The 27,207-nt window shown below is 32.6% G+C and overlaps 3 protein-coding genes across 9 annotated transcripts; all 3 read left to right on the top strand.

Annotated features, from left to right (window-relative positions):
* The first annotated feature begins 2,488 nt into the window (after nucleotides 1-2,488).
* On the top strand, nucleotides 2,489-10,098 carry LOC118043816 (ubiquitin carboxyl-terminal hydrolase 8). Its single transcript, XM_035051893.2, has 13 exons — nucleotides 2,489-2,953; nucleotides 3,152-3,355; nucleotides 3,715-3,856; nucleotides 4,499-4,558; nucleotides 4,651-4,746; nucleotides 4,880-5,221; nucleotides 5,319-5,459; nucleotides 5,622-5,792; nucleotides 6,140-6,397; nucleotides 6,687-6,835; nucleotides 7,099-7,647; nucleotides 7,913-8,186; nucleotides 9,639-10,098. Exons 1-13 carry the CDS (start codon nucleotides 2,622-2,624, stop codon nucleotides 9,747-9,749), a joined length of 2,829 nt encoding a protein of 942 aa, XP_034907784.1. The 5' UTR covers nucleotides 2,489-2,621; the 3' UTR covers nucleotides 9,750-10,098.
* A 4,979-nt stretch (nucleotides 10,099-15,077) lies between these two features.
* On the top strand, nucleotides 15,078-20,974 carry LOC118043819 (uncharacterized). 2 transcript variants are annotated; one of them, XM_035051902.2, is made up of 12 exons: nucleotides 15,078-15,228; nucleotides 15,375-15,446; nucleotides 16,010-16,232; nucleotides 16,376-16,503; nucleotides 16,763-16,871; nucleotides 17,006-17,045; nucleotides 17,918-18,007; nucleotides 18,359-18,458; nucleotides 18,576-18,715; nucleotides 18,952-19,054; nucleotides 19,425-20,380; nucleotides 20,502-20,974. In XM_035051902.2, the coding sequence occupies exons 3-12, from the start codon at nucleotides 16,094-16,096 to the stop codon at nucleotides 20,779-20,781; spliced, it is 2,085 nt and encodes a 694-aa protein (XP_034907793.1). In that variant the 5' UTR covers nucleotides 15,078-15,228; nucleotides 15,375-15,446; nucleotides 16,010-16,093; the 3' UTR covers nucleotides 20,782-20,974. The 2 variants fall into 2 exon arrangements, with proteins under 2 accessions (XP_034907793.1, XP_073266309.1); XM_073410208.1 differs by having other exon boundaries at nucleotides 15,166-15,184.
* Nucleotides 20,975-22,817: 1,843 nt separating this feature from the next.
* On the top strand, nucleotides 22,818-26,590 carry LOC118043826 (iron-sulfur cluster co-chaperone protein HscB homolog). 6 transcript variants are annotated; one of them, XR_004686706.2, is made up of 8 exons: nucleotides 22,818-23,234; nucleotides 23,349-23,448; nucleotides 23,550-23,639; nucleotides 24,252-24,317; nucleotides 24,463-24,531; nucleotides 24,733-24,876; nucleotides 25,604-25,672; nucleotides 26,252-26,590. XR_004686706.2 is itself a non-coding variant. In XM_073409789.1 (7 exons), the coding sequence occupies exons 1-6, from the start codon at nucleotides 22,855-22,857 to the stop codon at nucleotides 24,868-24,870; spliced, it is 843 nt and encodes a 280-aa protein (XP_073265890.1). In that variant the 5' UTR covers nucleotides 22,818-22,854; the 3' UTR covers nucleotides 24,871-24,876; nucleotides 26,248-26,590. The 6 variants fall into 6 exon arrangements, 2 of the variants coding, with proteins under 2 accessions (XP_073265890.1, XP_034907805.1); XR_004686704.2 differs by having other exon boundaries at nucleotides 26,248-26,590; XR_004686705.2 differs by having other exon boundaries at nucleotides 25,599-25,672.
* Nucleotides 26,591-27,207: the final 617 nt, after the last annotated feature.

Raw genomic sequence — 27,207 nt, 5'->3', positions numbered from 1 at the left:
TATATATGTATTTTACCTATATTATTATGAAATTCATAAATGAAGTAGTTAATAAATAAAATAAAATAAAATAGTTAAGAGTGAGGTTGCTACTATCTTTTTTTTAGTGATGGATCTTATATGTGTTTCTAAAAAAGAAATTTGTCAAATTTTTAAGGTTTTAAAGGAGCTTAGAAACATATAAGAACACTTTAATGGAAATTAAAAAGATACGCAACTCCAATTCTTTTGAAAATGATAAGATTTTTGTTGCAAAAAAAGGGATTGATTCGTATCATATTGACTTGGCTATGATTTTCCTATTTTTTTTTAAAGAATATTGATTTAATAATACCTAGTTGGGGTCTTGTCCTACTCGTATCAAATAAAATATGTTAAGTTAAATCTTCTTCATATAAAACTTGCTTAATTTAGATCGAAAAAATCATATATTTGTTTTTGAAACCATATGTTATGGCTTAAATTTGTAATCAATCCTATTTTCAATAGGAGCAGTTGACAATTAAATCCAATTTTTATATTATTTTCTTATGCATAATAGTACAAAAAAAAAGCTTAACTCCAAGTTATTAAGAATAGTGACATGGAGTTTCTCGACCTCTTAACTTAGGATTAATTAGTTTTATTTCTCGATTGGAGCAAGGGAAAAGATATAACTCAATAACGTGACATATTTTGTTGTATCTTAACTAATATCAAATCTAACTCATTTCATGAATAAGATGTTACCAATTAATAAACCAACAAAACTACTTGTTATAAATAACATTTTGTTGTTGCATCGAAACATATAATTGTTGATTACTATGACTAATATTGAACTTGATAAAATGAAATGGTTGAATAATTAAAAAATAAGATTACTCAAGAATACACATTTAATGCTAATATTATGCATTGAATTTTTTGGCTTTAGATCCATAATAATAATAATAATAATAATAATAAAACATTGTGATTGTTCCAAAAGAAATGAAACAAAATATATGATAGATTTAATACAGTTATTGTATAAGGTCTAACCAATGCTATATGTAGAGGTGAATAATAGATTAATATGAATATCATAAGTTGCCATTATGGTAGGTCTTATTTGAATCCTTTGCAGAAGAAAAGATAGACTCCCAAATTAAGTGGGTCTAATATATGTTCACGATTAGAAATTCAATAAAGGTGCACTTGTCACACACACACATATATATTTCCTTTTAGCTAAATAAAATTGGATGATTGAATTATATATATATCTAAAATGAAAACTGAATTGATTATCGATAAATTTTATTTGATAAAATTAGAAATCCCTGAGGAATTAAAGATTGATGTGTATACCAAATTCAAATGAACTAATATTCTTAATTAATATTCTATTATTTATTATTACTAATTAATAAAACTATTTTAAAAAGGCTGGAGGGGAATGACTTTATTTTATAGTAAAAAATTTCATTCATTTTTATTATTTCACAAGAAAACAAAAAAAGAAAACATGAGATCAATTGAATTTAAAAATAGTAAGTTTCACTAATTTACTTCATACTTAGAATCGCATATAAAGTAATTTTTATCAAAAAGAGATTTATAGAAAATTCTAGAAAGATACCCATCTTATTTGAAGGACCAAATTAAAAATAAATGATTCAAATTAAAAAAAAAAGAGATAGTTAACTGTTATTAAGCGTTTCAACTCCTAAGATTTTAATGTATAGTATAATAATTAAATGAATGTTCTTTATCACAATCAAACATTTTAATGTATATTATGATAATTAAAAGAATATTAAGAGTCATTTTATTTTTGCAATGAGAAAATGTTTTCTTTTTTTATTTTAAATTATTTTAATACATTAATCTTAAAAATAAATTTTTAAAAAATAAAATATATTATTTTAATATATATAAAAAAAACATTTTAAAAACACCAACCAAATCCTTAACAAACAAGCCTCAGATCCGATCACTTTACTTTTCATTAATTTATTTATCCAATCAAAACTTGGATAAGTAAACCAAAAGCCGCAACTCCTCACCTACAAGGCTCCATACAATTAGAACACAACTCTCCTCCCCCACTCTCACTCACATCGCGTCCACACGAACTCACCAACTTCGTCAACATTCCTCCACTGCTGCTCCTCCTACTCCTCCAGTCCTCCTCCCTAGCACAGCCCACAATGGCAAACGTATTCCACAGCTACCATTTCCATTCCATTCTCTTTTAAATCATTTTCTTCAATCTTTCATGCTTCCATTTTTTTTTAATATAAGATCTTTCCTATTAATCTTTATATATCAAAATTATTTTTTTCCCAGTCATTTTTACCTATGGTCTGGTGATATTTTTGGAAACGCTATATTTAGTGTTATTGTATTAGGTAAGTAATAAAGAGTTGCAAGCACGGCTGCAACAGTGTTCTAATCCAAGAAGTAAATGGCTTTCTGAATAATAAAAGAGTAAAAGGGCTTTATTTTTTTCTTAATTTATTTATTGAATAGAAGTGAAAACCACAAAAAAAAAAAAAAAAAAAAACTTCTTTTTATAAACCTCACGCACTCTACACATACGTTCAGAGGAAGGAAGGGGAAAAAGAAAAGGTCACCGTGATGTCTCTCTTCTCTCTATGACCCGCTTATCAGAGAAACTTCATCTCTTACACATCATAATCAAAATCTCTCAATTTTCTCTCTCTACTCTCAATCTCTTGAAAGCCCTAACTTTCAAAACCCTAACTTTTATTCCATCTTCAATTATGGGGGAGGATTTCTTCTCTTTCCGTAACTCCAACACTGATGATTCTTCAATCTTCGACTTGGATTACGATAACACCCGCTCCTCCGCTGCCGCCGCCTCTTCCTCCGCTTCTGGTTTCTTCAGTTCTACTCTTTACCGTGGTTGGTTTAGTAACGATGATGATGATAATGATTTTGACAAGCTTTATTTGGTTCCTTTTAGGTAACGTTTTCTTCTCTCTCTCTTGTTTGGTTACTGAGAAAAACAAGGAAAGGAATAAACTTTCGGTGATTTTTTTTTTCTTTTTTGTGTTGAAAGCAAAGAAGCTGAATTCCTTGAATTCAAACAAAAAAAAAGTAATTATGGTGTTAAATGCAGTGTTTTAGTTAAATCTTGTTGTGTTTTGTGCTGGTTTTTTAGGTGGTGGAGTGAGGTGGAAACTGGTGGTGAACAATTAGGAGTTTTGTACAATGTGATATCGAACTTTGGTGGTGATGATGCAGAGGTTGTACTTGATTTTAGGAAGGAAGAAGGTTCTGAGAGGAGTGAGGATACTGAAGAAGGGTTTTCTGGCCGTGAGTATGCTATAATCTCTGGAAGAATGTGGTTACAGGCGCTTAAACGGTGAGAGCTATTGGTTGCCTTTCCTGTTGTCGATATGCATGTGATGTATTATGTGTATTCATGTTTATGGAATATGTATTCATTACCTGTATGTGGTCAAGGCATGAGTTGTTTAGGAGTATGGAGCATTTGGCTTACAAATATATTAGATTTATTTTGGAACCTTCCTTTTGTTCTCCCAATTGTTGTTGATAAACATGTTGGGCTGATCAAGCATTACACTGTGACCCCCCTATCCGTTTAGTCAATGCATGTGCTGATGTGTTATGTGAATTATGCAAATTTGTTGTATCCTCAAAAACTCAATAGAAGCGAGGGATTTCTACTAATTTGTGCATTGATTTGTTCTACCTCCACAGGCATAATGATTCTAAAGGAGTAATGAAGGATGTTAATGGCTCTTTTATTGCTGAAGATTATTCACAGGATGTGTTTCCCATACAAATAAGGCTTTCAGTTTCTAGGGAAACAAATTCTTTGGTTGTGAAGATCAGCTCAAAGGTCAAGTTCCTTCCTAAACCTTTTTCTTTTTCTTTCCTTCATTCTTTATTTTTGTGCAGGACAAGGTTTATGAACCAAGTGTATCTGCTTCAATAGTGAATGTTTAAGTCAGATCCCTTCTTGAATGCTTTGCTTTCAAAAGCTTAGTGCCATGGTGTTCGAAACTGGCTTGGGCCAGGTTATTGGACCAGGCACCTCTTTAGTCAGATGAAGTCAAGACCAGTCTTGAGATTAACCAGTTTGGTTAGAGTTACAAGTCTGCACGTCATCCACTATTTTTTTGTAACATAACTGGACACATATTATAGGTTTTTTTATGTAGAACTTAAGCAATAAGTACTATTCATTCTCCATTCCTGTGGAACCATGTTTAATTTCGGTTGAAGGATCATTGTGATTTGTCTACTTTTTGAAACTCTACTTAGTACTGCTGTTATCTCGTTGGTATGAGTATAATTTTTTGATATTCTTAATTTGTACATGGGGTATATCGCTAGTCCTAGCCAGCATGGTAATTCAGTTAATCTTATTAGTGTGCATATATCACAGCACATAACTGAACAAAAATACAAGAGCCTCTGTTTTTTTTTTAAATAAATCTTCTCTATGATTCTATATTTGACAATTGACTGCAATTTCCAGGACAATCTAGTTTCTTCTTACAGAAGAGCTTGCAATATTTTTGTTCCCAAATCTAAGCTGGTTAGTTTTTTATGAACTTTTGTTACCTCACTAAGATATAAGGATTTATTTTGGGAAGAAGCCTTTCTTGATTCGGTTTACCTCGTGTGCAGTTGCATATATGGGACTTCTCAGGGCAGACAACCCAATTTCTCATCGATGATAAGATCAATCTGCCTAATGATACCCTGGGAGAACACGGCAAAGAGGTGTCACATTTTATTTAAGTTGTTGAGGCCCTTGGGTGATGTTAACCATGAAAACTTCTTAAGTATTGATGTACAAATTTTGCATATTGTAGTTGTTGTTTAGTGTCAATATTTTATCTTATTTTGCATGCAGATTACTCTTGAATTGCAAGCCTATGGATTTTCAGATTCTATGACTGTTAGAGATGAAAACTTTGATGAGATGGTGGAGATGGAGACTTCTTTTGAATCTGGTTCTGTTAAAATGAATGGGTGCACTGACCATGTGCGCTCTTATTCGTCACTAAGGAACTCACAATCTGGGAGTGGCTTTAGGGTATTTGGTTACTTGGGTTTGAGGGGCTTGCAGAATCTTGGGAATACATGTTTCATGAATAGTGCAATTCAGTGCTTGGCACACACCCCAAAGCTAGTTGACTATTTTCTTGGGGACTATGGAAAAGAGATAAATCAGGAAAATCTTCTAGGGACAAAGGTTTGTGAACTTTATTTTATATTAATTCATCTTCTTCTAGTAACTTTTGCTTCCTTTGCGCAGCCATGCCATTGTAAATAAATGTTTATTTGTCCAGGGGGAGCTTGCTTTAGCTTTTGGGGATTTGCTAAGTAAACTATGGACACCACGAGATACCCCAGTGGCTCCTGCAATATTCAAGCGAAAACTAGCAGATTTTGCTCCTCAATTCAGTGGCTACAACCAGCATGACTCGCAAGTTAGTATACCTCTTGATTCTAATGTTTGTTTAGTTCCTCCAATTCTATCTTCTGCATGTGATAAGTTTCTGTCTTGTTGCATGGTACAAAATAGAAGTAGCTTCTTAGATCCTCTTTGGCACATGGAATGATGCCATTTAATACACATGTTTTTAATGTAGGAGTTTCTTTCTTTTTTGTTGGATGGACTCCATGAAGATTTGAATCGTGTAAAGTCCAAGCCATATATAGCCATTAAAGATGCTGAGGGTCGCCCGGATGAAGAGGCAGCAGAGGAATATTGGAGGAATCACCTGGCTCGCAATGACTCAATCATAGTTGATTTGTGCCAAGTGAGTTTCTGTTTTTTGGGGGTAACATGTGTCATATAGATTGTGCCAATTTTCTTTTATGCTAAGCTGTCTCCTGTCATTTTAATCATGCAATCATCAATACTTGATGATGGTCCATGGTTCTAGCATTCTTCCTTTCTAACAGGGATTTTTATAGGTAGTTCTACTACCACAAGCATCTTCCAATAACTAATATCAGAGATCATCAATCTTTCATGGTTTATAATTTGACTATTTTAATCTATTTTCAATTTGTGTTGTGTTGAAATTTTTTCCTTGAAGTTAAGCCGATTGATGATCCTCGGTTTTGTTAGCTTAATTAATTTATTTTTTTGTTATCATTATAGGGTCAGTATCAGTCAACACTGGTTTGCCCTGCTTGCAACAAGAAGTCTGTCACATTTGATCCATTTATGTACTTATCACTGCCATTACCTTCAACAACAATGCGGACAATGACTTTGACTGTCCTGAGCACCGATGGGATGAATTTACCAACCCCTATTACTGTAACCGTGCCCAAATGTGGGAGGCAAAAAGATCTCATTGAGGCCTTGAGCATTGCTTGTTCTTTGAGAAATGATGAAATGCTGATGGTGGTTGAGGTATGCTGCATTTATGTTTTTGAGTAGCGTGACTGGTTATCAATACTTGAGGAGCTAGTTGCTTCAGTCAAAGGCATTGGTGCTTAATTTGAGAGATTGCTACTGCATAATTTCATTAGATCTAGTTTATTTAGAACACTTAATTTGCGATATTTGCTCTTGTTTTACTCAAGAATTAAAATATGTTGGTGATTCAGGATTAGACAAGGGCTGTGCATTTTGAGTCAAGTTTTGCATATACATTAATGTTTTTGTAACCTTCTTTTACTCTGAATTTCTGATGCTGTAGATATACAAGAATAGAATTTTTCGTCGCCTAAGTGAGCCATCTGACTCGGTAGCCTTGATCAGAGACGAAGACAAACTTGTTGCTTACCGGTTACTAAAAGATAACAAAAATTCACCCATGGTTGTCTTTATGCATGAAAGGGTGGAAAGGTGAGCTTATTTGTACTCTTGTTCTGGGCCATCCAGCTGGCATTCTTTTGCTCTTTTTACTTATTTTAATATTCGATTTTCCTTCTAGCTTGGTGTAATAATCTCAAATTTTGCTATATACTGATTTATTCTACAATTGGTGTTCAGGCCTGCTGGCATTCTTTTGCTCTTTTTACTTATTTTAATATTCGATTTTCCTTCTAGCTTGGTGTAATAATCTCAAATTTTGCTATATACTGATTTATTCTACAATTGGTGTTCAGGCCTTGTGAATTTGAGCGAGCAATACCAAATCTGAAGTTGTTTGGCATTCCTTTTGTTGCAAGATTAGAGAATCTTTATACTGGATTTGATCTCCATAAACAATATCTGAAATTACTAAGCCCACTTCTTATGCCCGCTGATGATGCATTCAATGATTATGATGATGTGGGAATCACAACTAATGAAGATTCTACAATGGAGGATGTAGTTAGCCCTACAATATCGGACAGTAATACAGCCTCAGACACTGGAACAGAGGATGACCAGTGTTCCAGCTCTGATTTTCAATTCTATTTGAAAGATGGAATGCGATCAACAGAGATAAAGATGAATGAGCCGTTACCAGTCCCAAAGTTTAGCGATAACTTGGAGGTCTATGTAACTTGGTCGGAAAGTATGATTGAGAAGTATGATACATGCCTTCTCAGCTCGTTGCCAGAGGTTTTAAAGCCCCAGTTATATGCTAGGAGGCCTCAAGAGTCTGTTTCTTTATATAAATGCCTTGAAGCTTTCTTGAAAGAAGAGCCTTTAGGACCAGAAGACATGTGGTTAGTGTGTCTCCCTCCCTCATTCAATACTTGCAGATTTTTGCTTGAAGATTATTCATTTATTTGCCATAAATATGCTCTACTTGCATATTTTTTCTTGAGGATGTATTTCGGTTTTTACATCTGTTTTTTGTGCCTGCACGTGTTTACTTACATGTAATACGAGTCTGTTTGAATTTATTGTGTGTGCACACACAAAAATCAATACAGTTGATACCTTTTTTTTACCTGCTGTTTCTGATGGTGTGATTGTATCCAATTTTAGGGATTGCCCCAGCTGCAAGAAGCCTCGGCAGGCTAGGAAAAAGTTAGACCTTTGGAGATTGCCTGAAATCTTGGTTGTTCATTTGAAGAGGTTCTCATACAGTCGATATATTAGGAACAAGTTGGAAACATATGTGGACTTCCCAATTGATGATTTTGATCTTTCGACCTACACTTCCAAGAAGGACAGCCAGTTTTCCAATCGTTATGTATTGTATGCAATAAGTAATCATCATGGAGGCATGGGATGTGGTCACTATGATGCCTTTATTGACGTAAGTGGTGTTCATTCTATTTATTCATTTTCTTTTTTTGCCTTTGGTCAAGAGACTGCAGATAGAACCATTTGACAGAGGGGCACAGTCATGCGCACACATTGGACAGAGTCATGTAACATAGATCTAGAAAATATTAATTTTTGTTGATGCTTGTTTTCTGTCTGGGCTGGCTTCACTAACCTAGGATCTTTTGATATTAGTGTTTCTCACCTACTTTAACAAGAATTTGAAGTTTTCCTAGGTGTTGTAGAATTTGCTGGATGGATATGCTGAGTAATTATCATCAGGGGGCATACCTTGTTTAGAAATTGGCACATGCATTTGTGGGGTAATTGTTGACTATAAAAATTGACCAATGCATGTCTCCTTCAGGGTGGCAGGCAGTGTGTGCCATGCATTCTTTAATTTATAATAACAAGTTGAGTTAAAGGCTGTGAAATGAAATTGGCAACATGCATTCTTATTGGAGCTTCCTAGACACCAACTGCTAGTTTTTTGTCTTCTTTACCCCCTCCAAGAGAGAAAAGTTATATTAGAAAGTTTGTGATCGTGATAGTCCCAGCTCAGTTCGTTGGTCTTTAATAAGGTGAACAGCAATGCTATAATTAATGGTACATCAGGATTTCAATGCAATGCATTAACGTGATGGCTTGTGTCCTTTATCCTAGTTGTTTCTGAATCTAGTATGGTAGGGAAGGTAAAGGGATTGGATGGGAAGGGGAGATTTACCTAACCATTGTTATGATTTTTTCAGTAAGGGAATGCAAATCAAACAGTCTCTATGTTTGGTTAGAGATGGAGGGAAGCTAATCTGTATAGAAATGAATTATAAGGAGAGGAAGGGGAGATTTACCTGCCCATTGTTATGAAGTCAAACAATTTCTTTTTGTTTGGTTAGAGATTGAGGAAGGCTAATAATCATAAAATTTAATTATGTGTTATTTTTAAAGGTCTTGGTGCTAAGGGTAAGATTGTTTTTTTAAGAAGTTAATAGTGGAGCTATAATAGGGAGTTTGGGACCAAAAATCATAAATTAGTTCCCTCCCAGTCCATTAACCCCTGGTTTGGTGGAAATATTTAAAGGTAATAGAGGGGGGATGGAGCGTCAATATTTAATCTCCATTCCTGTTCCCTAAGATTTTCTAAGAAGATTGATTGTTAAATCCCTTCTCAATGACTTCTTTTCCGGGCTCTGTTAGGTATCTTATTTAATATGCAGTTATTTTCTTCGCTCTGAGTATTGACAGTGCCCCAGCGGATTATTATATTTCTTGGCCATTGAAATCTCTATGTATGTTGCTCATGCTGAAGTTTGAAAAAAAAAAAAAGGAAGAAGAAAGAAACACCAAGCAATGTGTTTGTGTGTTCCACTTTGTAGACTAGAGGACAAATTCATATATTTTCTTGTTTTCAAGTACGTGGTCTAAAATTATCTTTGTTCCTATGCAGCTTGGGTATCGCAAATGGTACGAGTTTGACGACAGCCGTGTTAGTCCTGTTAGTGAGGATGATATTAAAACATCAGCTGCCTACGTACTTTTCTACAGGAGAGTTGCATAAGCATTTTCATATAATTATTTATCATGATTTCATGACCATTTCAAGGCCTGCATCGCTGCTGAAGCAGTTTACTCATTAGAATCAGGAAACAATTGTGAATGGAAAGTACAGGGGAGGATTTGCTGTACAGTTTTTAGGGGTGTCAGTGATGTTACAAATTGATCAAGCATTTTACTCTTCAGCAGCAGGAAACAATTGCGAATGAGAGGAAGTAGGGGGAGGATTTGCTGTACAGTTTTTAGGGGTGTCGGTGATGTTACAAATTGATCAAACACCTTTTATTTACTATGTATATATGCTCCATACAATCTGACAGGAGTTTTGAGATTTTATAACATTTTTTGTCAAAGAGAGTAAGTTGCCATTTCCTTGAATGTGTATATAGGGTACAGTGATTTACTCGGTGTATTATATGAGAAAACATGGCCCACTGTATGTTCATGGCTGCCTGGCCATCCTCTCCCACCGCTTGTATGAGCAGAATTTGATGACTTCAAGTTAGTGCAGGGCAAGCGACCGAGTTACCAGTTAATTATCTGCTGCATTATATTTAAGGTGATGGATGATTCTCACGGGCACGGACCGTAATGAAGACTTTTTCATTTTATTCCGGTTAAATTTAAAGAAAATTCAATTATAGATTTATTTTTCTTATTTGTATTTACAATTTCACTAGTCATTGTAAAATCCTAGACACAACTTTCTTCTTTTATTTGAACGTTTTGCACAAATATACTCATTCGATCTGATTGAAGACAATAATCTATACGAGGATCAGAAGACTTACAAGGGTTCATTTTTATTGCTTGATCTTGGAGTTGAAGTCGAACCTTGTTAAGCCATGGAGGACAAACTCATCAACTTATGATATTGGAGTTGGAGCCTTTTGAACCTTGTTCATGGGACATTGCTCACTAAACTGATCCCAAAGGTTTAGTCCATTTGTCATGAACTGTACTGATATACTAGTTTATCCAAAAGTTAACTTGGTAAAACATAAATTTTAAAGCAGACACTACACACCAATAAATTAAAGCGAATTTTGTCATTAAAACCCTAACAAAATCACCCCAAATCAAGTAAAAATCATAACCCTAAGTTTATTTAGGGGGGAGTAAAACCTGATATGGGTAGAATGAGAGGTACTCTCGGTGCCGGATTTATGAGTGGGCTGTTGGATTTGTGAGAGGGGAGGGTTCTTGTTGTGTTTGGTTGTGTTGTTTTGTAAACGTAAGAAGAAGAATAAATGGGGAGAGGAGAGGGATTGTCAGGTTTTAATTCAATTTAAAATTGCTAATAAAACTTTCATCAGTAACTTAACACATCATCAAGCCAAAGGAATTGTTTACGATATATTTTTTTTATTCCATCATTATTTCCATTATAATTGATAAATGAAAATTTTCCATCGCAATTTTAGTTAGGAAACTACGATGGAGTATTTTTCATTAGCATTTTTGTAGCTGTTTTTTAATTTTCTGGTAGTGAATCTTTCACTTCAGAGTGGCCATCCTGAAAGTATTAGGAGTGTGTATATGTATAAATAATCCATGCTTGGAGTGAATAAGATAGTCCATTGCATGTTCCATTCATTCCAAATGCATTTTATTGGAATAATAATATTTTCATTCCCCATCACGAAAGATTTGTTTAGAATGTACAACACAAGGATAAAATAAATGTGATTTGATGGCTGTAAATGCATGACTAAAGATTTGGGAATGCTTACCTTCTTGCATTTACTTTTTTTAATGTATAGTTTTTCAATGGTTATTTAATTTTTGTTCACTCGCTTTCTGTTACGAGAAAAATATTGTATTGCCGCATTAATTTCAATATAAATGTGTACAAAATATTTAAAAGTCATAAGAAAAAAATGCAAAAAAACCACTACTTCCTAGACGGCCACTTAAACTGTTAAATAAGAAAAATATTTGACTTTGTCAACAATACTCTGTTAAAAACTCTTGTCTATCTACCAAGTGGTAAGCATGTGGATCCCACTCGTTCATTGACTTGGTTTTTTCCTGATAAAAGTTGAATTGCATCATTTTAAAAATTAAATAAAGTGTTTTGCTTTTTCTTATCCTACTTTGCGAGCGAAAACGGAGCTGTCGTTTCTGTTTCCACCCAAAAATGGAATTGCATGGTAAATGGCATGTACGCTTTAGTTTTTGGGTTTTTTTTTTTTTAAATAGTAAAATAACATGGTTTAAAAAATGAATTACACAAATTATAATGAGAAGAGAAAAAGATAAAAAAAAAAGATATTAGAAGCATACCAAAACTTTAATTACAACACTACTATTATCATTGAAAAGATTTTGATAAACAAATCTAACAACACAATGAAAAGTCATAACAATGACTAGAGTTAACCATATTTGTCGCTAAATGCAAGTTAGTCATCCATCATATTTTAGCAACAAATGTGATATACTCTAGTTATTATTGATGATTTTTTTTATTGTTGTTAGATTTATTTTGTTAAGATTTTTTTTGATGATACCAAAGGTATCATGATCAGAGTTATTGTGTATCTTTAAGGTATTTTTTATTTTTTTTCTAGTTAATATCTTTTTAATTATACTAGTGATACCATTATTGAAGTTTTAACGTGCCTCAAGAGTTATTTTTTTGTTCTCTCTCACTTTTTTTTTTAAATTGTAATTTAAATCAACCCATTTAACAATATAGCTATTGACAAATGTGATTTATAAGTGGGAGATTTCATATGTAACTCTAAATTGTACTTTTTTTTTTTCTAAATATTTTATGTGTTCTCGTCCTAATTTTTTTACGGTGCTAAACTCCAGAAAAAAAAAATCTCTCAAAGCTTCTGATCTTCCGGTTTTTCTTACCTGTCATGTCCTCACCAACTTTGTAATTAAGGTTGTTGGCTGTTGGCTGTTGGCTGATGGCGACTGTTTTTGCGGTGATCAGCCATTAGAATTAAGATGATTTGCTCAGTGGGGGTGGGTGGGTGCTTTTCAAGATTCTCATGAACTCCATGTTTTTATAAAGTTATCTCGTGAATTACAAGACCACCTAAGGCATCGCGACAATTTATATTCAACCTAACCAAACCTTTCATAGAATACTTTTAAAATACTAAAATAAAATAAATAGAATGTATCTTTCATAAGAATGTATTTTAAGCTAGTCTGTCAAGTGTATGGAAGTTAAGTGATTTTGCCAACTAAATTGAAATTAAACTATCAATTAACAAATTATATTAAATGGCTTTTTACCAGAAATTACAGTATATATTTTGTGATCTAGGAATCTTTGCCTTTTATACATTGTATTTTTCATATCCCATTATTTTTTATCCGTTTACCTATATCAAAATTAAATTAAAAAAAAATCCAGTCAAGTCATCTCTTGCTAAAACTTGAATATTAGATTTGATTTTACCTTTGCAAAAGTAAATATTTTCTTCGAATCAAGCTCGAATTAAATTAGGCAAAAATAAAATAAAAAATTACTTAGTTATTTTCAAACAAAGCACTCGCTTTTTAGCCTTTTCTTTTTCAAATCCATGAAGCGATCACTTTGAAATCACAAAAGTTATCAAATTCATCCAATTGATTCAATGTATGAACATATTTTATTAAATCGAAAAACTGAATATATATATATATATATTAATTATCTCCATATCATTGACTATATTTATTTATTTCACGTAAAATATGGTTTTGTAAATTTTTTTTTTATGGAGAATTATTCATTACAACGGGAATTGTACTCTTTTCTCTCACATAATAGTGGGGTGCATGAATAATTTTTTATAATGGGTCTCATATTTTTGTGAAAAAGAGGAATACAATTCTTTATATAGCTAATAATTTCTCTTTTCTTGATTTTCACACCTAACTAAACTCATTTGAGAAGCCTTGATCAACGACAAATACTTTATGATAAAAGAAAAAAACACAACTTATGATTCTAATGAGATAAGGATACTTTTATCATTAAATTCTCATCTTCAACACTTGTTTTTTATATATACCAAACATTAAACTATTATTTTAAAAAATTCTTCACTTTTATACTATGTTTATTGAGTTTCGAATATTCATTATTTAAATACAACTTACTATTCAACATACAATAATACACACACGCATGCATTCATAGCATTTATATGTATGTGTAATGTATGTATTTATTTTGAATAGAGTTTTTTAGTTGAATTTAACAATATTTATATTATATTCATCAATATAACTATCTAAAAGTATCCGTCTCATTTAAATTAGTTTGAAATAATTATACAACATACTAAAAAAAATTGGTTTTTCCCTAGCTATTTAACTATTTACATGAATAGTGAAGTAGTCATTTTTTTTTTCATTTTATCATAAAAGTATTTGTCGTTGATAAAATTATATTTAGAAGTTATTTAAAAAATAAAAAAATAAAAAATGATTTGAATTGAGTTTTCATGAACAATTTATTATTAATATTATTATTTTCATATCAGATATATAATAATTAAAAAATAAATTATTAAAATTTAAATAAGAATTTATAATACTATTTAAGAACTATATCAAAATTAAAGAGTAAGTGACTCATAATTTTTCTTTGAGTGGCACCAAAAAAAAACCAAAGAAAAAAAAAGTGTGTTTGGCCCCTACTAGAAGGCCCGTGTGCTTAACCTTGCTTTTTTTTCTTTGCACCCTTTAATTTTTCTTAAGAAAAAAAAAAAACATAGATTAATAAGTTGTTTGAAAGAAAATATTATTGCCAACATCACTTAAATATGTGACCTCTAGGTTTTGACTCGCATACTAACCACCTGAGCAACAACACAAAGCTGTTATTAAAATGATGAAACAAATATATTAATTCAGTTTACTGTTTATATGAATAATAAAACATAATAAGAACCCCAATAATTTTAGCAGTATACTATAATCCATTTGAATTAAATTGTGATCCCCGAGCCTAATTGTATTTTTTGAAGTGTATATTTGATCATGCGGTGTAGAATATTTGTGTAAATTTATTTTTTAATTAAAAATATATTAAAATAATTTTTTTTTTAAAAAAAAATTTAACATCAATACGTTAAAAATATAAAGAAAACAGAATATTTTTTCAGTTAAAAAAACAGTTTTAAAAAACCGCAAAAACATACCCACAACTTTAGACTAATCGCGAGGTAAATTCATTTAACTTACCACATTCATAAAAAAATGTGAGTTTTGTCAAATGGACTAATTTTCAATTCACGTCGGCAGCCTCAGCCTGGAAGATACCTACATGTGGCTCCCACAATATACTGACTCCTCAAATTGGTCCAGACTTGGGCAAAGAGCGCAAGGCACCAAAGTTTTTTAAAAGAGCGACTTTTCTCTTTTCATTCTTTCTCGTTTCTGTGATTCTGCAGCGTGTCTTGGTTTCGTCAAGTCCTAACGCATATGGTTTCATATTCTTTTCTTTCTCCGTCTTGGTGCACCCGTATCAGGTGCATCTGTCTCACACCACGTTCTATATATATATATATATATTATATATATATATATATTGAGATGTGCACTTTGCTTTTGTGAGTTCTGTGCTTTTGTTTATCCAACAAAAAGAAAAGAATTTTCAGTTCTTGTTTTTATTCAGGGTAGTGCTCTGAGTTCTTGAAGGAAAATTGGGTTGTTCTCAGAGAGCTTTCACGTGATTACTTGAAGTTTGGTTAGTTTTCACGATTTCTTCGTCTGGGTTCCTTTTATTTTATTCTTTCTTTCTGTTTTGGACAAGTTTTTATGAATTTGTTTGTACTTCTTTGATGGTCGTTGGCTTTGTTTGCTAAGACGTGTTAATATTTTGGTTCGCAGAGCTGTCAAGTTGTTATGGATAATTTTGGAATTGGTTGGCAAGTTTTGGAGTCTTTTTAAGTTTTAGTAAAGTTGTGTTATTGAGGCATCTGTTTTGATGCTCTTGTATTAAATGTATCTGCATATTGTATTCAGGAGTTATTACTACCAGACAAAGGCTCTCTTTTCTAACCTGATTAATTGTCTGTGAGAAACCATTTCCATACATAAAATAGTACTCATCACTATTTGTGTGGAATGTTTTGAGATGCTAATATTATGATTTCTTTTGGTTAAGTACTTTTGGAACCAAAATATGTAAATTTTCATTATAATATGCTTATCCATGCAAATGATTTTTAGAGACTTTGGCATTCCTGCATATTTTGTTGCTACAAGTCTATACCAAAGTTTAAACATTTTTTGTAATGTTGAATTCAGGAGATGATAGCATAATCACATACCAGTACGTGAGTAATTGGAAATTTTAAAGAGGGTTCCTTTTTCTTTCTTGGAGATGCAAAGATGGGGAAGAGTGGAAAGATCTCTCAATACAGAGAGAGGCTGGACCGGACACTGGCATCCCCTGAACTGACAAATCTTGACGCACTTAAAACCCTTATCAGGAATCAACTTGTTCACTCTTCGCTTGATGAAACCGAAGGCTAGTATTTCTCAGAATTTGTTGTTCTCCTTTTCAAACTGCTGGGATGTTGATTTTGTTAGATTCTTATCTTTTGTAACCTGCTAATTGTGATGATCAGCTGCATTTGTCAAAGACTCTAATTTTGGATTCTGAATTTGCAGGATGCAGCGACAATTTAATAGAAAATAGAACTAAACATGTATCCTCTTTTCTTGACATGTTGAGGAGTGCTTCTGTTAGTGAAAATGAGGTGTCAAGAACCAGTGAGACATCACATGGTGGATGGAAAGTATGCCCTTTTAGCTAACTATTCATTCTGGCTTCTTTTCTTTCTGTTTACTCCTAGGAACGTTTTCTTTCAGAAAAAAAAAGCAAGAAAATCAGCTGATTTCATTTTTTTTATCTGTTCAAGTTTGATGTTTCTGCTCCTCTCAGGTTTCTTTCATATGTTCTTTAGTTCTCACACAGTCAGAATTATATATATAATTGGTGTCTATGTAGAAAAATGGTCTCAATACTGATATGCTGAAGCTTACTTCTCTTGACAGATAAAAGAGGATCATGAAGAGTTCCGTGTTATGTATCGCCCAGGACCTGAGGGTACTCCCTTTCATTCATTACTTGTCGAAGGTTATGTTGATGGAACTGTCGATACTTGTAAGTTTAGGTGAAATATTAATAAATTTTGAGCTTTATCCTCGTAGACTAGCACAAAGCAGACAATTATTTGAGACATCTTGAAGCTGCACAAATTGAAAACTCTTTTGACAAGTGCAAATAATATCTTGTAGGTTTATGCGTCTCTTGGGAGGCGACACTCTACAGGAAATGGTAAGGATTGCTTCTATCTTGGCATCTCTCTTCACTTTGTGACATATAATGTCTACGGAGATACTCTGTTTTGTGAAACAACATTTATACACCTCTCTTCAGTTCATTCCTCTGTCCAGCTTTAATGACAATATTGTTGCGGCATCTTAACTTGATAAAAATACTGCATTTTACTTTTATTTTAGGGAAAAAAACACAATTGCTGAAAAATTTGCATTTTAACACTGCTAATTATAGTTATTCCTTATGAGGGCTGATTTTACATCCAGTAATGCCAAGGAAATCAGATCACTTGAGAGTTGAAGCTGTTAATTTTGATTGTGAACTTTTATAAATGCATCATTGAAAGTTCCTTAAGTTGCATTTTATACTTTTGAGACAGTTCTGAGAATTTCCTCAAGAATGTGTAGGTTGGTGGATCTGTGTAAGTGACATTGTGCTTAAATTCTTTCACATTTTGGCCCTGCTTCCAACTTCTTTAAAGACAATATGTACATAAGCACATAGACTAGGATTTCTTCCTTGGAAGTTTGACATTTTTGTTCATGAGCACAAAATAAGAGGCTGTCTCTTGTCATATTTGTCTCATCCTTCTACATATCGACCCATGGTCATGCATGACGGATAGCAATTAGTGCATTGATGAGGAGTTTTAGGCTTATGGGAACAACAATCTTTGCTGGCAGCCTTGCCCTAGAAATGTCAAGGATTTATGTGGCTGCACGTCCTTCTAGATTTATGTGATTATTCTTATTTCTCCAGTTTTAGTTGAGGGACGGTGCACAGTTGACAAAAGAGATTAAAAATTAAATGGTTGAAATCAAGATTTATATTGCAAGGTTTGCTTTAATCTGGTGATTTCGTGTTCTCAGGTGGCCCCAGTATAGTTTCCCACCTTTTAAAATCACCATTTGCGAATGCTTGCAAAAGATCAGGATCAGTGAACAGATATCTTTAGTGAGGTTTGCCCGCCACAATCTGTAGCGGTTATGTGGAGTAAATTATAAATTAGCCCTTCTGGTCTTGATAAATGAATTAATTAGCCCCCCTTGTTTCAAAAACTAATTATTTAGTCATTTGATTCGTGTTGATCACGCTTAATTCAATACTACTTTATTCCAAAATTCTTTTTTTTTTCCACGGAAAGGACTAAATAATTAGTTTTTGAAACAAGAGGGACTATTTAATTCATTTATCAAGACTAGGGACTAGTTTATATAATTTACTCTAGTTATTTAAATTACTTGTTTGATTCCTTTTGCTTGTATTCTGCAACATAAAATTCTGATTCTTCCTCAAATTTTGGAAGGAAGGGTGAAGGTTACATGGCCGATGACGGCTAGGGAGGCTGTTGTGCACTATGTTTTGTTTGAACACCTCCAAGATGGTCTTGTTGTTGTTATCATAAGCACGGTACTCGCTTGAAGTGGTTGAATTCATCATTTTATCAGTTGCTATTTCTTTTTTACCCAAGTTTTGGATACCTAATTCTAAATTGGAAGATAAATTCTTGGATTATGTTGCTTTCAGATCTCGGATTTGGAGGGCATTGATAAAAATACCCATGGATTTTCAAAAGATGGAATCCCTGAAGCAAAGGATGTGGTAAGGATTGATATGATGGGTGGCTTCGCCATCCAAAAAGTGACCCCAGAAAGAAGTTATTTTCGGTGAGTCACAGTTAGTTCGATTTATATTGTGAGTCTTCTTTGATATAAGACACATGCACAAGTCCTACGGTTCAAAGGAGGAAAACTTCTAATTGAATTTCATGTAAACGTAATCATTCCTGTGTACAGCTCTACCATCTATCATCTGCTACATAAGTAGACAAGTTGAGGCTTGATCTTTCCCATTGCATGAGCTCCTTTGTTGTGGAGCTTTTGAAAACCATTAGATTTTGCAGGACAATTGCAAATATGGATTTGAAGCTGGATTTTGTCCCTCCATCTCTCATGAACTTCATCACAAGGCAGCTCGTTGGCAATGGTTTCAGACTCTACCAGAAGGTTATATATTTCTCTCTATTTATTTTCCGTATACCCTGCTGCATGCAACAGTGAATTCGATTCATTTGGCTCTTTATACCCTCTCTTTATACGCTCTCTGCAGTATTAATCACAACAATTTTTAAAGGTAGAGGATCTGGGTTCAATAGGTGATAGACTAGTTGGGCTTGGGATTTTCTCTCTTTTGGCCTGAGTAATAAAGATAGGGGGCAGGAAAATTAAGGGTTATAGTAGGATCTACAGAAGTTTCAGACCCAGTTTCTATGTCAGGAGGGTCATGCATGAAGAATGAAGAACCATCATTGCATTCTAACTTTTGTGGTTTCTGTGCAATATATTTCTCTGACATCCATTTTGCAAATTATTACAGGCAGTGGCTTCTGTGTCTAACCATGATGAAGACTACAGTAAGGCTTTGGAAGCTCCAATGTATGCTCGAATACGCGAGGCTCTTTATTCTACTGAAAACGCAAATGAGGCCATGGAATGGAAAGAGCCTGAAGCAGATGCTTGCCTTCTACAGCAAGAGCATTCTGCTGAAGATATAAAAGAAAACTTGGGAGATGTTGAACTGAATATTCTTGGAGACAATGATGCAAGTGAAGCTTCTCCAGAAAATGCACAAGTTGTGGTAAACAAATCCTTTGGTGAGATCAAGGAAGAAAATAGTCAAGAAAGCAGACACTTGAAGGATGAAAGCTTGGGAGTTATGGAACTGAATATTCATGGAGATGATGGTGCAAGCGAAGCTTTTCCAGACAATGCACTAGTTATGGACAATAAATCCTTTGGTGGTATCAAGGAAGAAAAGAATCCAGAAAGCAGACACTTGAACGATGGAATGCGAGGGATGGAGCAGAGAGTTCATTGCAATGACAATGGAAATGAAAGTGGGCGAAACATTGCACTGGCTACAGGTAGGAAAACTTTTATTGAGATTGAGGAAGAAGAAAGTGAAGATAGCAGACGATTAATGAGGGATTGCAGAGTTATAGGTCAAACTTCAAGCAATAATATTTCCCTAAAGAGTCCTGGAAACTCTACAAGGAATATACGTATCAGTTCTGATGTAGGGAGAGCTTTAGAAACTCTAGAGAAGGCCATTTCTATGGTCCGGGAATACGGTAATTCTCTTACCAGGTCTTTCTCTAGAAAAACAAATGAAGAAAATAAAAACCTTGAAAAGGATGCAGAAAATGATCCAACTCATTTACAACACAGTGGAGGCCGTTCAAATGCTGCTGAGGTCTCTGTTGAAGCATCCAATAAAGGAAAACGTGTTGGGAGGAGTTCATCCAGGAATAGCTTCAGCAACCGTGAAATCAGGTACTCATGCCTGCGTACTGCTGTCCAAAACATATTAATTAATGAATCTAATGGAAATGATAAATTATTACTTCAACTGCTCTAGGATAATGACATTGCTGGTTCGATCTTCGCTTTACAGGCGTGCAGGTTCAAGGGAAACAAGCCATAACAAGATAACGCCTGCATCACCAGATCAATACCTTTCAATTCCTAGTGAAACTAACCATGTTGCTTTATATTCTTCTGAAAATGGGAAAGATGAAACAACAGAGGTACCAGCTATGGACCTAACCACGCAAGGCGACAAGCAAACGAGCCTTGAGGTAAATGGCACCCATGAAAATGTTGTCATTGAAGGGAAGAAACTTACTCGGCAAACAAATTATAGATACTGTTGCTTTGGTTCCAGATATGAGTAGATGTTACAGTGAGATAAGAATTGAGATAACCAAAGAGGTCGAAGATTTAGTGATCAGCTCGATACATTTGTTGTATTCACAGCTAAACTATGAGAGTGGATTTGTATCACCTTGTACTGATGATATATGTACCAATGTATCATTGTTTCTTATTTTTCAAAGACGTATCAATAGTGAGTTTTTCTTTCCTTTATTGTTTTTAGCAAATATTTATGAATAAGTTGTGCCAATAATTTGTAGAAATTGATGGGAATTTGGTGTTTGGGAAAGAAAAAATGGTCAAGTTAGCAGTAAAGTGAGTCAAATCTTGTCATTGGGTGTCACAGAATCATCTTTTGTTGCATGATTCAAGTTACAAATTAGAGTGCTGGGCTTGACCTTGGATTATACCGGATTTAATAAATTGATTTTATTTTAATTAAATGATAAAAAAATAACTATAATAAATTGATATTTTTTAAAAAATTATGATAATTTGAAAAACAAACCCTTAGAAGTATTGAATTGGATGAGAAGTAGACAAAAAAAAAAAAAAAAAAATTCTCGAGTGAACCTGAAATATAGTGATAGACATATAACCTGGGTAATAAAGGACGTACCAACTCGCAAAACTCATGGTTTAAGTTATGAGATTAGGATAATCCTAAAGAAAAAAATTAAAGAACAATACAAAGTCTTTTTTTTTTTTTTTGAAAAAAACTAATGTTAAACTATGGAATTGAAAAGGAAAATAAGCATAAAAAAAAGATATCAACTTGCATTAACTATACAAACCTGTGAGTCAAGTTATTAGAACAGAAGTAACATACATGAAAAAAATATGAACTTCAATCCTCTTATCAAATTCAACGTTGAATGATAAAATCAATTACATAAAAATTCTAAAATAAAAAATAGCAATTAAAAAAATTAGGGTAAAAAACAAAACAAAAGGCAAATTAGAGGATAACTTTAAATTTTTTATTGGAGGGTTAAATTAAAAATAAAAATAACTTTAATAAAAAGAAAAAAAAATAAAAAAATGAGGATCAAATTGAAAAAAATAATGCATCATAAACTTGGATTGAAGGATAAAATTGAAAACCAATAAAGTTTTTACAAAGTGCTAAGAAAAAAATAGAAATTAAAAGAATAAGAACCAAATTAGAAAATAAAACATATGACAAATTAGAATTGAAGACTTAAATTGAAAACAAGTAATTTTTTTACAAAAAGACTAAAAAAAAAATTAAAAATAAAAAAAAAAAAACCAAAATTAAAACATTAACAATAAAGATGATAAACTTGTAATTTTAGAAGGAGGAGAGAGAAAAGTAAAAAAAAGCCGACTAATGACAAACTATGATGCCGCCATTGACATGCACCTAACCAACTGTTCCAGTAACATGGTAAAATGATATTTTATGCTATCAAGAGGTGTTATATGTATCGTTTAAAGTGTGTTGAAAAATTAAAATATTTTTAAAGAATCTCATATTTATGAAAAAGTGTTTATTAAAAGACGTGCACGCCTACATATATATATAATACTCTTAACATAAATTTGTTAATTTTATTGTATTTTAAAAATAAAAAGATAAAAATACTTTTTTAAGTCAATTTTAACTTGAAAAGTAAGCAAGTCATTTTAAGTGTTAAAAATTAAAATGATACCTATACTTCTAATTATTTTTTTAATAACTAATGGGATGTATAAAAAAATTAAAATATCTCCGACACCAGGTATATTAGTTTTTTTTTTTAAAAAGCAAAACGAATTGTGTGTATAGTGAAATATTTTTTTTTATTATTATTATTATTTATTATGAATGCTGTTAATTTATTAGCTTGTGTTTGATGCTCAGTTGAAATTGTATTTTTTTTATTAAAAATATTTATTAAAAATTATTTTTTTTATATAATTTTGAATATTTTAATGTGCTATATAAAAAATAATTTTTTTTTAAAAAATATAAAAATAATATTTTAATATATTTTTAAATAAAAAATAAAACCTTAAAAAAATAAAGAATACTAGACTCTCTCTTAACCTTTGCTTCACCCATTCAACAAAATCACAACAAAACAAAACAAATGTTGAAAGCAAAGAAGAAGCTATGGAGTCCTCTCTCCGATCGTCTCCTCCAGACCAGAACCATCTCTTCAACGACATTTGGCTTCTTACAGAACCAACAACAGCATCTCTCCAATTCACAACCTCACTCTCCCTTTCCTTTCATTTCCTACAACAACAACAACAAAAAAATCCAGACTTCATCATCAAGTGGGTTTTCCTCCCACTTTCTCCCTTTTTCAGGGAAAAGTTTCTGCTCCGCCCAATCTTCCGAGAAAACCAACCTCAGATGCTGGAACTGTAATGCCGAGCCTCAAAACGCACCGTTTTTGGTCTGCGAGTCTTGTACAACTATCCAGCCTGTTGATCACTCTGTTGATTACTTCCAAATATTTGGCCTGTAAAGTACACCCTGTTAATTTTTTTTTCCTGCTTTTAAAGTTAATTTTGGATTTGGGTTTTGTATTTTATTGGCAAGGTTTTATTCTTTTGAGTGGGGGTTTTAATATTACAGGGAAAACAAGTATGAAATAGAGGAGGATCATAATTTGGAGGTGAAGTATAAAAATTGGCAGAAAAAATTGCATCCTGATTTAGTTCATTCAAAACCTGAGGTTAGTCTGTTTAATTTTTTTTTTTAATAGAAGGTACTCTTTTTTCCTTTTGTATTTTTTAGCTTTGGGTTTCAATTGTTCATTTGTTTTTGCTTTTTCAGAAAGAGAGAGAGTTTGCTGCAGAACAATCAGCTAGGGTGATTGATGCTTACCGGACGCTGAACAATGCCTTGTCAAGGGCAATATACATTGTATGCATTTAGATATCATCCCGGCATAAATTGAAGCATTTTTATTTGTGCTATTTTACCGGCATTTATGGCCTTTTTGGTAATAACAGTATAAGGGGTTTCCAGGTTTGAACTAAGAATGCCGATTTTCTCATTGATTCATGTCAGTTGAATATTTAAGAACCTTTTTGATAAGTCCTTATTTGTACAACTTGGAGTGCTTAAATTGCTTGGAGTTTTAACTTTTTTGTAGAGTTTATGATACGGTAGTTCATGGTTCATTTGATCAATTGACTATCATAAGAAAAATCAAGGGCGTTGTTAATTAGATGTGTTTAGATCTTTTTGGTTGTTTTGGTATAAAATAGTTGATGGATAACAGAAGGCATGGGGCCAGAGGATGCATATGCTAAACAATCATGCTATTACACAAGAAAAATAATATGGACATGTTTAAAATTTGTTAATAGTTTGGTGTCATCAAGTTTTTGGACAATGTGATTCTAAGTATTTCAGGGTAATATTTCTTCATTACGCAATCGATGAATGCCTGTTTTCCTCCTTCATGTATTTCATTGTATAAATTATCCTGTTCCTAAACATTCATAAAATTATATACTTTCTTTCTTACAGCTGAAACTTGAAGGTGTAAATGTTAATGAAGAAGAAACAGTGTCAGAACCGGAGCTGCTAGCTGAGGTAATTTATAAGAGCTTCTTGTTTTTGTTCTGTATTTCATTCCTGGCATAGATTTCTTGGGTAGATTACTGCATGCAAGCTCCTAAGCAGATGATCTATGTCTTTGAACTTGGATCTTTTGTTACTCTAATTTCTGACACTGCAGATTATGGAAATCAGGGAAGCAGTTGAAGAGGCACCTGACTATCAGGCTTTAAAGGAGATCCAGTCTTCGGTATGACTTTTTTGGAAAATTTTATGAGAATTTGGAAGGTGGTGACGAGTTTCATTGTAAATTCAAAATAGTTCTTTTAGATTGCTATATTGGGCCTCATATGCTGAGACACAGGCTGACTGGCTTCATTTTTCTGTAATTTTCCAAAGTATGTCTATATCTTGTTTATGTTATATTTACAATTTCAAATTGTTTATGCAGATGCAAGAGAAATTACAAAACTGGTCTAATTCCTTTGCAAGTGCATTCCGTGGCCATAAATTTGAAGAAGCTAAAAATTGCATCCGGAGAATGACTTATTATGACCGTGTAAATGAAGAAATTGTGAAGAGGCTTTAGAAAAAGGTACTTTCCTCAAAGTATTTCTTTTTGGGTGACATTTAATTACAAGCAAAAGAGAGTTTTAGGTCTGTGGATGATAAAAAAGGAGTTCCTCAGAGTACATCAAGCAAAAGAATGTTTTTAGTGTCCATACAGCGAAATTTTCTTTACCATAACTTGCCTAATGACTTTTGGGGTGAATATCTTAACTTTTGTTAATTGGGTGCACTGGGCTATTTCTGGGATGTCCAATATATTTTCAAATTCTAGTATGGAATCTGAAAAACGGGCTTTACCTTTATGTGACACAGGAAAAAAAAAAAAAACAAAGAAAATAAATGTTTTCTTCTTGCGACTTACTGTTAGGACATCCTCAATGGTTTTGTAGGAATCACAAATGATCAAAAGACTGCAACTTCCTCTTTGTTTCTTTATAATTATCCACAACATTGCAAATCTTAACAAACCTTTAATTTCTAATTCAGTCTGTTAAATAGTTATGTTAACTCTAGCAGTGTAAGGTATAGAATGGGAATGGATATTCTTCGAAAGTTGGCTTGTGATCCTTACCCATGAGTTTTGGAATTTACGTTGTGGAAAAGGAAAGAAGGGGGAAAAGGTGAAATTTTTTATTTCTTATTAATCTTAAATTGAACGTCAGCCATGCTTTTTTATGTTGAATATATAGAACATCTTTGACCAGTCCTTATGTCATCATGCTCTTGATTTTGTGTCATTTTTGGCAGTTCAGCATGTCATTTTAGGGTCAACAACGCTTGATTCCAATTCTTTGGATTATCATCTTCAACGAAATTTGTAGGTATGTATCCTTCATTTGTTAGGAAAACAACTGTAACTGTAGTGTATTTCTTCTGGATCAATTCATCTGAGATTCCATTTTAATAAGTGACTTGCGATTGAATTTTTCTGTTCCTATTTCCACCAATTATGTTGCCAACTTTGGAAGTTTTCTATCATGATTCACGCCCAATTCTCTCAGTTGGTTTTTCTCTAACACTTTCGTTTAAAAAATAATAAAATATTTTTATTTTTTTCTTTACTTCAAATTAAATTATTTATAGTATTTTTATATTAGTTTGGTTCGATGTGATGGAGTCAAAAATAATTTTTTTTGAAAAATATTATTTTAATATATTTCTAAATAAGAAAAACTTAGCGAAGCCACCAAGTTTGGATGGTTAACTTGGTTGCCAGTATCTTTGTCGTTAAACTGCAAGCAATCACCACCCATTCTATTCCAGAGATTATTCTGGTGATGTTTGCTTTCTCGTGGGAATGATTAATGCGGTGTTTCTTTTCTCCTTCATATTAACATCAAAAGCTGTGATTAGATAATTTTCTGTTTGTTTCTCATTGTTTTTCTTTTTTGACCAGGCAGAATTTTGGTGGCAGACCTAGTGGAGACAGCTAGGTATCGTGTTAAGTCAGACAAATGGAGAAATCTGAAGCCAAGACTTATCTTGGCTTAGTTATAACCCATCGGTTCATGCTTTGTTGGGGCATGAACCTGCACCTGTTTTTTTTTTTTTTCTTTCTTTTTGTCTAATTTGGTTTCTTTTGGGTGAAAGTCGCTAATAAAGAAAAGAAAAAAAAGCCAGCTAAACAATGAGATAGTTATTAAGCTTTGCTAATTCAAAATTTCTATCGTATTTGAAGGTTCATAACTTGAAATATTATTATCTTAACTCATTTTTCATACTATATCCAAACGTTGAAAGATCTTATTGTTTTTGTAAGAAATCACTAGCTCCACCACCCTTGCTATGTTGTAGGGTTGGATTAGTTTATTGACTCACATTATATGTTGAAGCAAAAAAAAATTAAAGAGCAAAAGAAGATATTCAATTATTGGTGATGTGTTTTTTTAAAAAATAGATTTTAACTATGAAATCAAAGATATTTGAACTCTTTAGGTTAATATGGGTTGACAAGTTACATGTTAAATTTGTGGGGATAATCTTTGAAAGAAATAAATTGAAAAGTTCAATCGTGAATTAACTTAATGATGAAGGAATAAAATTAGTAAAAAAAGTAATATTTACTTAATAAAATACAATCAGATGAATTTGAGTTAACAAAGCCAACTTGTGACGCAAATTAAACATGTTATATATATATATATATATATATATATATATATATTTAATTATAAGAAAATAAATCAATTGTTAATTTTTTGTATCAAATATTTTTTTTAAAAGGTAAAAAAAACCATGATAAAAACATGTTGCTGAATAGTAAAGTACCTAATTGATAGCAAATGATGAAATTGTATTTTTTTTAAAATGAGGAGTGGTAAAAACATTAAAATAAAAAATAAAAATAATAGTTTGG

The sequence above is a fragment of the Populus alba genome, chromosome 6 (genome assembly GCF_005239225.2).
Source record: "Populus alba chromosome 6, ASM523922v2, whole genome shotgun sequence".
Classification (NCBI taxonomy): Eukaryota; Viridiplantae; Streptophyta; class Magnoliopsida; order Malpighiales; family Salicaceae; genus Populus; species Populus alba.
The sequence above is the reverse complement of the archived record's forward strand: the minus strand, read 5'-3'. Positions and strand labels throughout refer to the sequence as shown.

What these genes read in the sequence shown, in the direction of transcription:
- LOC118043826 (XM_073409789.1), top strand. Translation starts at nt 22,855, where the DNA reads ATGTTGAAAGCAAAGAAGAAGCTATGGAGTCCTCTCTCCGATCGTCTC. An exon ending in AACCGGAGCTGCTAGCTGAG is followed by an intron (nt 24,318 to 24,462) that starts GTAATTTATAAG and finishes CTGACACTGCAG; the next exon opens with ATTATGGAAATCAGGGAAGC. An exon ending in TAAAGGAGATCCAGTCTTCG is followed by an intron (nt 24,532 to 24,732) that starts GTATGACTTTTT and finishes TTGTTTATGCAG; the next exon opens with ATGCAAGAGAAATTACAAAA.
- LOC118043816 (XM_035051893.2), top strand. Translation starts at nt 2,622, where the DNA reads ATGACCCGCTTATCAGAGAAACTTCATCTCTTACACATCATAATCAAA. An exon ending in TTGTTCCCAAATCTAAGCTG is followed by an intron (nt 4,559 to 4,650) that starts GTTAGTTTTTTA and finishes CCTCGTGTGCAG; the next exon opens with TTGCATATATGGGACTTCTC. An exon ending in TTAGGACCAGAAGACATGTG is followed by an intron (nt 7,648 to 7,912) that starts GTTAGTGTGTCT and finishes ATCCAATTTTAG; the next exon opens with GGATTGCCCCAGCTGCAAGA.
- LOC118043819 (XM_035051902.2), top strand. Translation starts at nt 16,094, where the DNA reads ATGGGGAAGAGTGGAAAGATCTCTCAATACAGAGAGAGGCTGGACCGG. An exon ending in GAACAGATATCTTTAGTGAG is followed by an intron (nt 18,008 to 18,358) that starts GTTTGCCCGCCA and finishes TTTGGAAGGAAG; the next exon opens with GGTGAAGGTTACATGGCCGA. An exon ending in GTTTCAGACTCTACCAGAAG is followed by an intron (nt 19,055 to 19,424) that starts GTTATATATTTC and finishes AAATTATTACAG; the next exon opens with GCAGTGGCTTCTGTGTCTAA.